This window comes from Gossypium raimondii, chromosome 11 (genome assembly GCF_025698545.1).
Source record: "Gossypium raimondii isolate GPD5lz chromosome 11, ASM2569854v1, whole genome shotgun sequence".
NCBI lineage: Eukaryota > Viridiplantae > Streptophyta > Magnoliopsida > Malvales > Malvaceae > Gossypium > Gossypium raimondii.
Genome location: NC_068575.1, coordinates 5,289,937 through 5,303,903, shown reverse-complemented (window position 1 = coordinate 5,303,903; position 13,967 = coordinate 5,289,937). Strand labels below are relative to the sequence as shown.

The 13,967-nt window shown below is 33.0% G+C and overlaps 2 protein-coding genes and 1 pseudogene across 5 annotated transcripts in view; 1 reads left to right on the top strand and 2 right to left on the bottom strand.

Moving 5' to 3' along the window:
* Positions 1 to 153: 153 nt before the first annotated feature.
* On the top strand, positions 154 to 4,234 carry LOC105761363 (pentatricopeptide repeat-containing protein At3g14580, mitochondrial). Of its 4 annotated transcripts, none has more exons than XM_052624585.1 (7): positions 154 to 1,803; positions 2,022 to 2,543; positions 2,633 to 2,686; positions 2,803 to 2,926; positions 3,000 to 3,079; positions 3,189 to 3,243; positions 3,930 to 4,234. In XM_052624585.1, exon 1 carries the CDS (start codon positions 206 to 208, stop codon positions 1,454 to 1,456), a length of 1,251 nt encoding a protein of 416 aa, XP_052480545.1. In that variant the 5' UTR covers positions 154 to 205; the 3' UTR covers positions 1,457 to 1,803; positions 2,022 to 2,543; positions 2,633 to 2,686; positions 2,803 to 2,926; positions 3,000 to 3,079; positions 3,189 to 3,243; positions 3,930 to 4,234. The 4 variants fall into 4 exon arrangements, with proteins under 4 accessions (XP_052480545.1, XP_052480546.1, XP_012434606.1 ...); XM_052624586.1 differs by having other exon boundaries at positions 154 to 1,808; positions 2,803 to 2,880; XM_012579152.2 differs by having other exon boundaries at positions 154 to 1,808.
* A 1,205-nt stretch (positions 4,235 to 5,439) lies between these two features.
* Positions 5,440 to 13,967, bottom strand: part of LOC105761353 (putative disease resistance protein At1g50180) — a 28,842-nt gene continuing 20,314 nt past the window's right edge. Inside the window, exon 4 of the mRNA XM_052624145.1 lies at positions 5,440 to 5,543. The gene's annotated coding sequence lies outside the window, so the exon portion shown is untranslated. The remainder of the gene's footprint in view (positions 5,544 to 13,967) is intronic.
* Positions 5,734 to 13,242, bottom strand: LOC105761357 (probable disease resistance protein At1g58602; annotated as a pseudogene).

Below are 13,967 nucleotides of genomic sequence, written 5' to 3'. Positions count from 1 at the left end.
AACACATGGGATTTACGGAAATGATCAATAGACTAACATGATGGACGAAATGAAAGTAAACAGACAAAGTGAAGGAAAAGGGTCAAAATGAGATTTTTACTATATTACAGGGGTCAAAACAAGTATTAAGCCTTTCCCTTACCCTATATACGTTTATAGTGCGAATGGCAGAAAGCTTCTAGCTCTCCAGTTTCTACTTTCTCCAATGGCCAAACGCATGATTTCACGTTCCCTTCTTTCTTCCGTCAAAAGCTCTTACCCCCAAAATTTTCCCTCACTTTTTCACCATCCAATCACCACTAAAATCTCATCTCTTAAACCCCTTTCGGTTTTCTCCTCATTTTCCAGCTACCATCAACCAACCCACACCACTTCCCCTCCTCTTTTCAAACTAACCCACAAAGACTGGCTCTCCCCGACCGAAATCCTCAAAATCTTTGACAACCTTAAAGATCCAAACTCTCTCATTTCAGTCCTAGCCCAATACTCAGCTCGCAAGGATTATAAACCAACTGAACCTCTCTTCACTTTGCTCATCAACAAGCTCGCATATGCCCAGGATTTTGATTCCATTGAAAATATAATGGAAAAACTCAAACGTGAAAAGGCCTGTCGTTTATCAGATGAATTCTTCCAGAATGTGATTAAAAAGTATGGGCATATCGGAGGTCGAATCAAAAGGGCAATCGAGATCCTTTTTAGCATGCCAGAATATGGGACTTGGCCTAGTGTTAAAATCTTCAATATCGTATTGAGCTTACTCGTATCGAACAAACTATTTGATGTTGTTCACGAGGTTTATGGGAAAGCTCCCAAATTGGGTGTTGAAATCGAAGCTTGTACTCTGAATATTCTCATTAAAGGGTTGTGTGAAAATGGGAAATTAGAGTTTGCATTCCAACTGCTCGATGAATTTCCTAAACAAAGGTGTAAGCCTAATGTTAGAACTTATTCTACTTTAATGCACGGGTTGTGCGATAAGGGAAAGGTTGATGAAGCTTTTGAGTTGATGGGGAGGATGGAAACGGAAGGAATCGATGCTGATGCTGTTAGCTTTAATATCTTGATTTCAGGTCTTAGGAAACAAGGTAGGATTGATGAAGGTGTGAAGCTGTTGGAAATTATGAAAAAGAAAGGGTGTTATCCCAATGCAGGGTCTTATCAAGAGGTGTTGTATGGTTTGCTTGATGCTGCGAGGTTTATGGAAGCAAAGGAGATTATGGGGAAAATGGTTTTCGAGAGGGTTAATCCTAGTTTTGATTCATACAAGAAGTTGATTCATGGTTTTTGTAAGGGGAAGATGGTAAAGGAAGTTGATTGGGCTTTGAAACAAATGGTACGCCATGGTTTTGTTCCGAAAATGGGAATGTGGATTCAGATTGTTGACTGTGTTTTTGCAAGGAATAAGAACAACACTTGTGATTGCAGTTTACTTGGTGAAATCATCAATAGCTAGCAGCAATGCGATGTTAAATCAGTTATCTTGCGGGTTCAGCTTATGTTACTTGAGCACGGATATGAGTATAGGATAAGAATGTCATATCTCCACACCAGTACATGAATATGTGTTGAATATAAGTGTCAGATACAGTTTTACTTCAAGAAAAATTAAGAAAATTGATTTGGCTTCGAAACAAATGGTACACCATGCATTTGTTCCTAAAATGGGGATATGGATTCAGATTGTTGGCTGTGTTTTTGCAGGTAATAAGAACAACACTTGTGATTGCAGTTTACTTGAAGTCGTCAAAAGCTAGCAGCAGTGATATAAATAGCAATAGCAACTTCACCCTGTTGCCATCCGTATGGTATTATTAATTAAATTGTTTTTCTAGACTATATTAGTATACTCAGTTCTGTTACTTGTTGATAATATTGATAGTACTTCAATTAATGAATTGTTGGTATATCAGTATTACTCTATTAATCTTCATCTCCTTTCACGCACACATGAAATTGCATAGACTATAGCAAGAAAACCTTTTAAATTTGCATTTCTTTCCACAACTTTAAATGGGCAGTAAACCAGAGACTGAAGATCAGATACGTCCACAATGATGAATGCTGGTGAAGTGATGCATAATTTCAACAGAATAGAGGAAGAAAGAAAAAGAGAGAAGAGAAAGAGAATCGAGGAAGAAGAAAGAATTGATTTCCTTCACAAAATGGCATATCTGCTCATTTCCCATGCCAGTTTCTATTATGGCTAAGAATTGGCAGTTACAAAGTCTGTTATAGGGCTGTTCCTTGAGCAGTTGTAACAAACTGTCAATATGCACCGTTTTCATTCAACATCAAACTTAGTTTCATTAAACCCTCAGCCCTAAAACACAGCGTTCAACTAACTTTAGCTAACATTTTTATTTCATAACATGAAACTACTCATAATCAACTCATGGATCGACCACCATCGACTCGTGGTCTTCCCATCATCTTCATGGTGGACCACTTACTCCTTGAGGATGACGAGGTCTCACAATCTCTCTCTCTTAATATAAAAAGCAGCCAAAAAACAAGAAAATCATTTAAAAACGAAGAAAAAGGTATGCCTTTGTTTATGGACTCAGCTTGCTTGTGTAGCAAGAAAAGTGAATATAAACAATGTATGTGATTCCTCCATTGCTTCTTGTAGATAATAGCAGAACTTGATGCACTTTTAACGCAAGCTGTTACCCAATATTTAGAGGTTCAAGATTTCAACTTTTTCTTTACTTAAATAATACACCATTAACCCACTTTCTTCATGTCTATCTGTGTGTGTGTCTTTATATATAACTTGGACTGGAACTTTTCATCCTTTAGGTTCTCAAGAGGTTGATGAATTCCCGTTTGGCGCAACATGGCAGACTTGGACCTATGTATCTCAACATTGAAAGACAAGTATCATTTCGGATGTTTCCTAGTGGTGCTAGATTCAATGTCTTAGGTTAGCAGTGATTTTAATCCTTTCAAGTATTGGTGCATTGTTTTTATTAATATTTGCCTGTAACATGTTTCAGGATTTTCCTCTGAAAATGGACTCAATAATGCAGCCATGATGGGCTATGCCTTTGATCCAAATAAAAATTATGTTTTCGTGGTAGGTTTGCAGTAGAAAATCCTTAATTTAATTTCTTATCATACTTGGTATCCGCATGTTTCAGTTGATCTTGAAACTTATGACATGATATGTTTGAAAATTTCATTAGATCGGGAAGTTGTCTGGTGGTGAACTTTGTTGTGTCATCACTGAAAATCTTGCAGGTATATACGTTATTGAAAATTCCTTAACAGCTGTAATGTATTATCTTTGTTGTTTTAGGATTCTGGCTCTTGTTGTTGTGGATATTTATTGCAATTGATTGCGATAGTATTCGTTAACATGATGTGATTGCAAACATGTTTGTGACTGCAATTTTAATCACAATTATATGTGTCATGTTGTTATAATCAAATATTGTCATTGGATTAAAGGTTTTCTTTCTATCTTCTCATCCTCTTTGCCAAAACAATCATCCTTAATATGGGTATATATATATGGCTGTGAAGAAAGTATATCAAGCCTTTGAAGAAACTTCCTTGTTCTTGGTTGAAGCTAGTGCCTTTTGAGTGCTAGATATTTCTCTACTGAGTTTGAGATGGGTATTTTGGGTACATTCTATATATTTGTATCTAACATTCATCAAGAGTTTTGGATATTTTGCATGTTTAGATAGAATGACATGTTTTACTTTACTCGAACTTAGATGTAAGTGTTAGATATTGATGTATTTAATATTTCTTCCAAGTATTTTCATATCATTATTGAAGAATCCTGCATGTCCCATGGTCATGTGTTGAGTCAAACTAACATAGCTTTTAATCCACGTAATCATCTTCTACATATGTTATATACATATATTATCATGTGTGATGTTAGCTTAGTTGTTAGAAATGGTCGGTTTTTGCAGATGATGAAGATCCTAGGATGCGTGCTGAAGCCATTGCAGAAAGGATTTGTCAAGTGCTTGAACGTAATTGGAATATCTAATTTGTTCACCTTGTTTGCTCAACAGCTAACATTTTTTCTCCTTGATTACCCAAAATAGTCATACTAACAAATGTGGCTGTGATTTTGTATGGTAGTTTGCAACATTCATATCTTAGCTACTGAGATTTTATCACACCTTGAACTACAAATAGTTAGCTGTTATTCGCTCGTATCCTAATCCGAATAAGATATTGAATTTTATAAATATTTAACGTTGGGTATTAAGAGATTTCTCCCATGTCGACCCTATATTTAAAGATTTGGACATTTCCATGTGCACACATTATATGTTCAATATTTTCATTGAATCCCAATTACATTTCGAATAAAAGATAAATGAAGATTCTTGCAGTTTTTAATTTGAACTTATTGAATAAATATCATTTGAGTTAATTAAGTGGATGTGAAATTTTCAATCGATTAAGTTGGATTTGAAATCTTGGTTCCCTTGAATATATATATTTTTAGTTTATTATCATCTAGATATTGTTGGTAGATATAAGAAGCAAAGCATGAGGATACAAAATCTTGAATCTAAATATCGATTTTGGAATCTTTGATTCCTTGGATTCCTTTGCCTTTTATAAAGCATAGCTTGCTAAACCATTTGATAAAAAATTCAAATTATATCTTCTTCCTTTTTTTTTTTTCTTTTTTATTTTTGTAAGACAATGTAATTTAGAAGTGTTATTAGTTGGTAAGATTTAATTTTTCCTATTTTTGCTTTGGAAGTGTGGGGATGAAGTGCAACCATTAAACCTAATATAATATCGTAACAATTAAGATTATTGAGTTAAGGATGACGGAAAAGATTATGTTGAATACCAATCGACTTGCATAAAATAAGAAAATATGTTGAAACGGAAATGTGTCCAACATACATATATTCAATTTTTTCTAAAATATGTATATATTAAAAAGATTATATTCTCCATATTCAAATATATATCAAACAATTATATTTAAGTAAACTGAAGAGTAGAAATGAACATAGACAACGAAGTGATGAATTTTACAATAGAAAAGCATGGTCCTGCCTTGGCTTCTAAATTCTAATATTACATTAAGTACATATAAAAAAAGAGAGACTCAAGCAGACTTAAGTAGGGAAAAAAAAGAAAGAGAAAGCAAAGCTAAAAAATAAATATAGGAATGGTGACCGCAAACGAAAGCTACGTGGGAACAAAGGTGAGTGACGTCTCCTTATCTGCAATTTTATGTTTTAAAAGACAAAAATGAATGTGTAATTAAATTAGATTGAAGGAAATTGAAATGGAGGAGAGGTTTGGTACCTTGCTAATCCAGACACCTCCCATTCTTCCAATACCTTATCTTGCAACCGTTTTATTGTAATTTGACGAAAACAACAAACAGTCAACCAGTCTGATGTCATCAACCATAGATATATACAAGAGAGAAGATAATTCCAAATCTCACCATATAACACACTTTCACACGCCACTTATAATAGGAGTTTTAAATCTAGATTTGATCCCGTGAATAGCAGTAGCAGGTGAAAAAATGGCGTCTTTACCTGAAAAGCAAAACTAAAAAGATCAATGTCTGACTTCCTTTGACTTTTAGTAAATGTAATTATTCATTAGTGTGTTGACAAATGGAGTGAGAAGGTGAGACATTGTCAAAAACGAAAGATATATAAGCAGCAAAGAAAGTAGGAATCATTTCCTAAACTAGAGGTTATGAAATTACCTCTCAATTATCATTCAATATAGGTAACAGGCATGGAATATGATATTAGGAACATGTTTGACTTTGTAGAAATCTTCTCCTCCTTCCTCCAATCTATGTTTGAATGTCTTTCCCATTAATGTAACCTTCAGTTCTTTGAGGGTTGTAATGAACCTCAATCCCTCTGGAAGCATCTTCAAGTGACGGCATTCCCAAATCTCCAATCGCTGAAGAGAAGGCATGGCTCCTTCATCCACGTTCCACTCCTTCAAATTGTGGAGACCCGAAAGGCTTAGAGACTCAAGTTTAGGGAAACCCTGAGCAGAGCAAAACATTTCCTTTCCTTCGAAAGACACGAGTTTAAGAATCCTTAAGTTAGGCAGCTTCTCTAGTGTTGGCATTGGATCTTCCTCAAGGTTGTACAAACTTAATTTTATGTCAGCGAGATTTGAAGACAAGGAGTGGCAATCTGGTAACTTACTTATATTTGAAACTATAATCAACTTGCAAATACTTGTACAGCCAGAAAAGAGACGGCCAAATGTTTTGGATCTACTGATCCGTGTTCGCCATAGTTAATAATAGACAAGGAATGAAGATATTTACTTCCGATTATGGGTGGATTCTCGCCCAACTCCTCCTCATTGAAATTTTCAATATAAAAGGGCCCATAAATCTCCAACTCTCTAAGATTTGTCATGTTGATAAGATCCTTCAGATAACAATTCTTGGTGTTGAAGTTCACAAGTGTTAGGTGTTTTCTTAAAGTACCCAACTTCAACTTAGTACTGCTTTTACAATTGGAAGGGAGATATAAATGTCTTAGTTGCTCCATCCTCCAAATCACATTAGGTACATGAATTCTGCAATTACCAACTCTTAAATCCAAGGTTTGCAAGCACCTTAAGTTGCCTAGAGATGATGGCAACTTTGACCATTGGAATTTAAGATTCCTTAGACTCAAGAATCTTAAATGGACGAGATTACCTATAGCACTGGGTAACATCCACCCTCCAAAAAGATCAGGTGTTCTTCTTATCTCATAGTTTAGGACTCTTAGCAATTTAAAGTTGTTGAACATGTATCTACAAATTCCCCGAATTTTATGACGTCTTGTAGAACGTGCCAAAATCAGAAGAATAAAAAATAGTGGCTTACAACAATCGTCATAGTGTTTTTTAACGTAATTCAACACTTCCAAGGGCAAAGATTTTTCTAATGCCTCCTCCGGAAAGAATTGATTGAAGAACAAAAGTGACCCAATATTTGGATTTTTAATGCATTGTATGAAAAAAAACTCATGCACAGAAACCCTACGAACCTTCCGAATCATAGATAATGAAGATGCATTCGATCGATCAACAATGAAGACAAAATTTTCTTGTTTTGCCTTTGACAAGCAAAGATCTCTCATCAGATCATGCCTGGAAGGTTGCCACATCTCTTCTTCGTACTTGAATCATGCACCTTTCCACAAGCTCCATTAAATAAGATTCCGCCACATCTTCCGCAATTTCCCCACCGTCTCTTTCTTCTTGCTTTGATGACACAATACCTTCAGCAACCCATAATTGAATCAATCTATCCACATCTATCATATAATCCTCCGGAAAATGGCTTAGATAGAGGAAACATGGTCTTAGATAGGGAGGCAAATCATCATAACTTAATGCTAACACATCCTCTGGACCTTGCCTCTCTTCAAGTATGATTTTACATTGTCAGATATCTTTTGCCATTCGTTTAATGAATTATTCTTTGTAGCCAAAATTCCTCCCAATACAACAATGGCTAATGGCAGCCCTGGACAATGTTTAACCATGTTCTCTCCCAACTCTTTTATTTCCTCATCGATATAATTTCCTGTATAAAAAATTAGGAATAAATTTAAAAAAATAAGAAAAATTAGGAATTAATTTAAGTAGGTAAAAGAAATGCAAAAATAGATGAACTCAAACTTATATTTTATTAATTTATTAAATAATATTTAATATAAATTCATCACTTATAAAATTTAGTTTTTATTACGGTTATTAACTATACTTAAAAAATAAATCTATTTGAAAACTTTGAATACTTTATGGAACAGTCAATACTAAATAAGAAGCTTCACTCTAATTAATTTAAGAGGAGATTCAAATAAATATATAATTTATTATATAAAAAGATTATTTAATTTTAAATTGGATATCCTGTTAGATACAAATGAGATTATAAATAAGGATTAGAAAATTGTGTTGAGAGAATTTGGAGATGAAATTATAAGATTTTACTTATATGGTACAAGTTAAGCATATAAAACAATTAAATTAATCTCTTATTTTACGAATGATTTTAGCGAATTTTCTATCATAATTATTGGGAAATTACTAAGAAGGATGTTTTGGAAGCGATTAAGAGTTTTTTTTAGGGAACGGAAATTTCCAATGGGTTTAAATGAGATTGAGATAATTTTAATTCTGAAGACTAAATGTTTTGAATTAATTACATAATTTAGACTAATTAATCTTTATAATTTTGCCTATAAAATCATATCGAAGATCATGGTGAATATATTGAAAGGAGTTCTAGGGGTAGTGATTATGAATAATCAAAGTGCTTTTGCGGTAGGTAGACAAATACATGATAACATCTTAATTGCTCAAGAGGTTTTCATCATTTGAAATTGAAGAAGAGGGGTAAGAAATATGAGGTTGCTTGGAAGCTATATGACAGAGTAGAGTGGAAATTTCTGGAAATTATTTTAAGAAAAATGAGATTCGCTTTAACATGGATTGATTGGATAATCGAGTGTGTGAGGAATGTTTCTTACACTTTGCTTATTAATGGTAAATCTAGTGGAAAAATCTATCCATCTAGAGGTCTAAGGTAAGGTGACCCTCTATCACCTTACCTCTTCCTTTTTGTTGTGAATGTCCTCTCTCGTATGATTATTAATAGAGTCGAGTCTAGTTTTATTTCTGGGATTAGCCTTGGTAGTCATTATCCAATAGTAGAAAAATGAGAGACGAATTCATTGAAAAGCTTGGAGGACTTGCTCTACTTGCAAAACAATCTTGACAGTTAGTCCAGGATCCTGATGCTCTTTGGGCTAGGATTTTAAAAGGACTTTATTTCCCGACTTCTAATTTCCTTGAAGCTAAAAAGGGAGCTAGGTCATCACGGGTATTGAGTAGTGCTCTTGAAGGGAAAGAGTTTTTAAAAGGAGACTTTGATTTGGCAAGTGCTAAATGGCAAAAGCATCCGTATTTGGGAAGATATATGGTTGCTGAGATCATTTGTTTAGAAGAACTAAATTGGGACTTACCCAGTATCTCAATATGGTTAGAAGAAATTGAAATTACGAAATTTAAAGTTCCTCTTCATGAAACAGATGAACAAGATAAATTGGTGTGGCCGTTTACAGCTGTTGGTCAATATCCGATGAAGTCATGGTACAAGGAGTTGAGAAAGCACTATGGAAATGAGTCTTCTTTACAACCTTCCAGCTCTCACTTAATTGATAGGAGCACTTGGAAAGCTATTTGGAGCTTACAGGTACCGAAGAAAGTTAAAATTTTCTTATGGAAATTGTGTCATAATGCCATTCCATCTCGTTTTAATCCGTGGAAAAGAAAGTGCGTTTCGAACTCAATTTTGTTGTTAATGTGGTATTGAAGATGAGACTTTGAACATATTATTCTTAGTTGTAATTGGGTTAGGGGAATATAGTATGAGGCTTGTTTTGGTCTTCAAGGGCTAAATGATCAACTCAATCATTTGACAGATGGTTCTCAAAGTTGTTACAAATGCCTTGTATGAGGGAGGATTTCAAAGTTAGAATTGTTTTCACTTGCTAGCACATCTGGAAAGCTAGGTGTGAGCTTACAATTGGAGGTGTGAAACTTGGTTTGGAGAGAATTATTCGAAGGATTAATTGCTCCATGAATGAATTCTTATCTGCTCAATGGATCCTCTGTTCAAACAATAACTCTGATCGAACTAGGAAGTCAAAAACTTGTGCTGATATTTGGGAGAAACCACCAGAAGGTTGGGTTAAAGTTAATTTGTGATGGGGCATTCGACACCTTAATAGCTTGTGCTGGTATTAGAGTAATAAGCTGAAATTTAAGTGGGAAGATGCTGGATGGGATTGGTAAAAGGATTAAGTAGATTCATGTGAGGTTGTCGAGGCTAAAGCTATGGTTGGATGGATTGAATTAGCTATGAAGAACAAATGAACCAATGTGACAATCAAGACTGACTCCCAGACTATTGCTTCGAATATTAAGAAGAAGAGTCAAGATCGAAGATGGAGATTAAGGCTAGTCCTTCAGGTTTTTGATAAGCTGGTCATGCAACTTTCTTCTTTGAAAGTCAATGTTATCAGACGAGAAGCCAATAGGTTAGCGGATTGGTTTGCTAAATAGGGTCGTAAAGAGATGTGCTGGTTGTTCGAATCAACTACATCTTTCTTGGGCTTTACTCTTGATAAGAATGGTTTACGTGCGCCTCCATCTTTCTGATGCAAGGATCCAGGATAAACATATAAAAGAATACCACGAAAGTGGTTAAGAAACTAAACAAACATATAGTCCAATAATTAAGATAAGGTAATAACTTACATTAGGATGATCCTAAAAATTAAAATTTTTTTGTCTCATCATCAAATTTTAAAGACATGAATTATTATACACTCATCCATAAAGATATTATTTTATGGGCTCTTCTGACTACATTATTTATGGTCCATTTCTAATTATTTAATAACATTTCAACAATTTTTTCCATGTCATTGACACATAATTTTGGTAATTTTTTTACCCTAAACCTTGAATCTTGAATTCTAAAACCTAGATCCAAAACATAAAACTCCAAACCCTTGAATCATGAATCCTAAAACTCGTAACCCATAATCCTGAACCCTTGAACTTTAAACTTGAACCTCGAATTCTAAACTTTAAATCTCGAATCCAAACCTTAAACTACGAGATTCGGGGTTCAAGGTTTAGGTTCAGGGTTTCGAGTTTAAGGTTCGAGGTTTTGGTTCAGGATAAAATAATTATCAAAATTATGTATTAATGACATGAAAAATATTGCACAAAAATTACTATTTTTTAAAAATTGGTTGCACAAAATAAAAAAATATTAACTTACGAAAAAAACAAAATGATTAAAATTTGTAAAAGAAGAAAAGATGTTTATTTATAATTTAAAAAATTATTTATTTTAAATAATTTAATTAAAGTTAAGGGTAAACTACCAAAATAGTCACTTTTGTTTGCTTAGGTTACATATTAGTCACTTATGTTTGAAATGTTACGTTTTAGTCACTTACATTATCTTGTTGTAACATTTTAGTCACTAAGTCATTAATTGGTGACAACAGTGTAACGGTAAGTTGATGTGGCACATTAAATCATCATTTCAAACAAAAAATTTAAGTTAAATTCTACAATTGGTCCCTATATTTTTTCATTTTCAACAATTTAAAAAATTTCTTTTATGTTCTTTTAACTTATTTTTTCCTTTCTCTTCTGCTTCTCCCTCTATTTTCCTTCCTTCTTCATTTCTTTTAACATAGTTTTTCTATGTTTTCCATTTGTAACTAGTCCACAAGCTCGCCTCACTCGAAAATTTTAAATTGTTCAAAAAAATAAAGCATAGAAAAACCGGGTTGAAAAAAATAGAGAAGGGAGGAAAACAAATGGAGAAGCATAATAGAATGGAAAAGAAAGAAAGTTAAAAAAATAAAAGAAAAAAAATTAAATTGCTCCAAACAAAAAAATATGGGGACCGATTGTATAAATTAACCTAGAAGTTTTGTTTGAAATGATGATTTAAAGTGCCACATCAGCTTACTGTTACACCGTTAATAGAAAATAACGGCTCAGTGACTAAAATGTCACAATGCGATAACATAAGTGACTAAAACGTAATATTTCAAACATAAGTGACTAAAATGTAACCTGAGCCAAACAAAAGTGACTCTTTTGGCAGTTTACCCTTAAAGTTAAATTAAGTTGGAGAAATTATTAAATATAAATGAGTGTAAAATAATTCTTAATTATCTTAAAAATTTAACGATATAACACTATTTTATTGGTGCCTAAAACTATATTTTTAAGATGACCCTAATATAATGTATTCCCGATAAGTAATAGCGAAGTTATTAAAAATTACAATATAAAAGATAATAAATTTACCTATTAATTATATTTACGTGCATGTACCATTAATTGATAAACTCCAAAGCCTTGATTTCTTTTATTTATTTCATATTAAGGTTTTGAAATTTTAAATAAAATAGATTTTATATATTTTAATTTTAATTATTGTCAAAAAATTTAAAATGAAAATAAATTTAGCATATAACAAGAATTTTGCTATATCTATATTTACCTGTTTGAGGAAATACAATCTTTTGAAACAATTCCCAACTTTGTTGATTGTTTAGGCACTTCAACTCTGAAATAATATACATAGTTATTTTTCATAAAAGGAATAAGAGTATTCAATTTTACCTAATTAAGAAAATTTTACCTCTTATGTCAGCATATGAAACTATCCCCTTGTTTCTAGAGGTGAGCAATATCTTGCTATTGCTGTCACGGCCCGTTGCAACTGGAAAGGCAGGTTTTAGACTATCCCAAGCTTCACTGGTCCAAATATCATCAAGTATCACCAGACACTTTTTAACCTCCAAAATGTTATACAACTTCTCTGCTAATGCTTCATCTCTTATCTTCCTGTCCTCTTTATCTAAAGTTTTGAAACCATATAGAATGTCTTCCCAAACATTTCTTTTCTGGCATGGTTGAGAAACATATAAAAAAGCCAAGTGATCGAAATAATCAATGACCTGACTATGGTGATATATTTTCTTGGCGAGATGGTCTTTCCCAGACCACCCATACCCCATATTGTAACAACCTTGCATCTACTTTCCCTCGTAAGAACTTTGACCAATCCCTCGGTATCATCAACTAGTCCAACAATATTATCATCCATAATATGTGGATAGGGCCGCCTTAATTCTCGTCTTTCAGTTGAAGAACTTGATACTTCTCCTCTGTCCTTTACTCCGTAGGCCTGTAGTTTTCGGACCAAGTCGTTGATTCTTTCTTTGATTTTCTCGATTTTGACCTGGTTTTGTGGAGCGCCCATCCCTCTTTCAAACAGCAGGGTGATCTTTTAATACAACTCTGAAGACCTCCTTTGTTTTTGGATCCAATCTTGAGAGCAAATTCCTCGACAACATCCTCGGCATCATAAGCAAGCTCTCTGATTTCAGCAACCCAAAGACGAATCATCTCATCCTTTGATTGTTTTGTCTCGGCCTCCATTAAGTATCTTTGCATCCATTTGAGCTCTGTTTGCAGACGATCAACTTGCTCCTCCACGCCCCATAGGAATATGGCTTCCTCAGTTAGCAGGTTGCCAATTGTTGTCACTGCAGATGTCACAGCAGACAAAGCCATAATAGTGATCGAGCTCAGAAAATTCTTTAAAATCTTGAATTTGGATTTCAAGATGTGAGTGCCGCAATCTTGCTGGGAAAACAATTGCAAGAAGCAGTACTTAATTATAAAAACAATTTCAAATCATTGCCCTTTTATACTTTTAGTAGTAATAGTTCTATTAAATTTAGAAAAAATTAGAAAGCAGCATTAATCATCAATAGAATGAGAATACAAGCAAGAAAGCTATATTCCTATGTACTTTATAACCTTGTTTGTATATTGTCATATGTACTTTTTATGAATATAACTATGTATATTTTCACTTATAAATTTGTATATATAATTTCATTTGTTATTTATATATATAATTTCATCTTTAATTAAAAGAATTTTGTATATATAAATTATATATATAATTTCATTTGTTATTTATTTATAACTCAATATTTTTATTTTTAACTTTTACATGTAAATAAATTGACCCTTAACGGATCTAACATTTACTTATTAAAAATATATTAAACGATTAAATATATTTTTAAATAAATATGTTAATTCTATTAAAATTTGACAAAAACAGAGAAATTAGGCAAAGATGGAGAAATTTCGTTGTGAGATGGATTAAGATAAGGTACAGCACAAAAATGGTCATCAAATTATTGATTTTATTCTATTTTGATCACTTAAATATTAATTTTTATTTAGTCATTAAATTTTAGAAATTAAATATTTTGATCACTTCCACATTAGTTGCAATTAGATGAGTGACAAGAAATTGATATGAACTTGTTTTTATTGATCTAATAACAAATTTAGACCCTAATGTT

Coding starts and splice junctions, on each gene's coding strand:
- LOC105761363 (XM_052624585.1), top strand. CDS start 206: ATGGCCAAACGCATGATTTCACGTTCCCTTCTTTCTTCCGTCAAAAGC.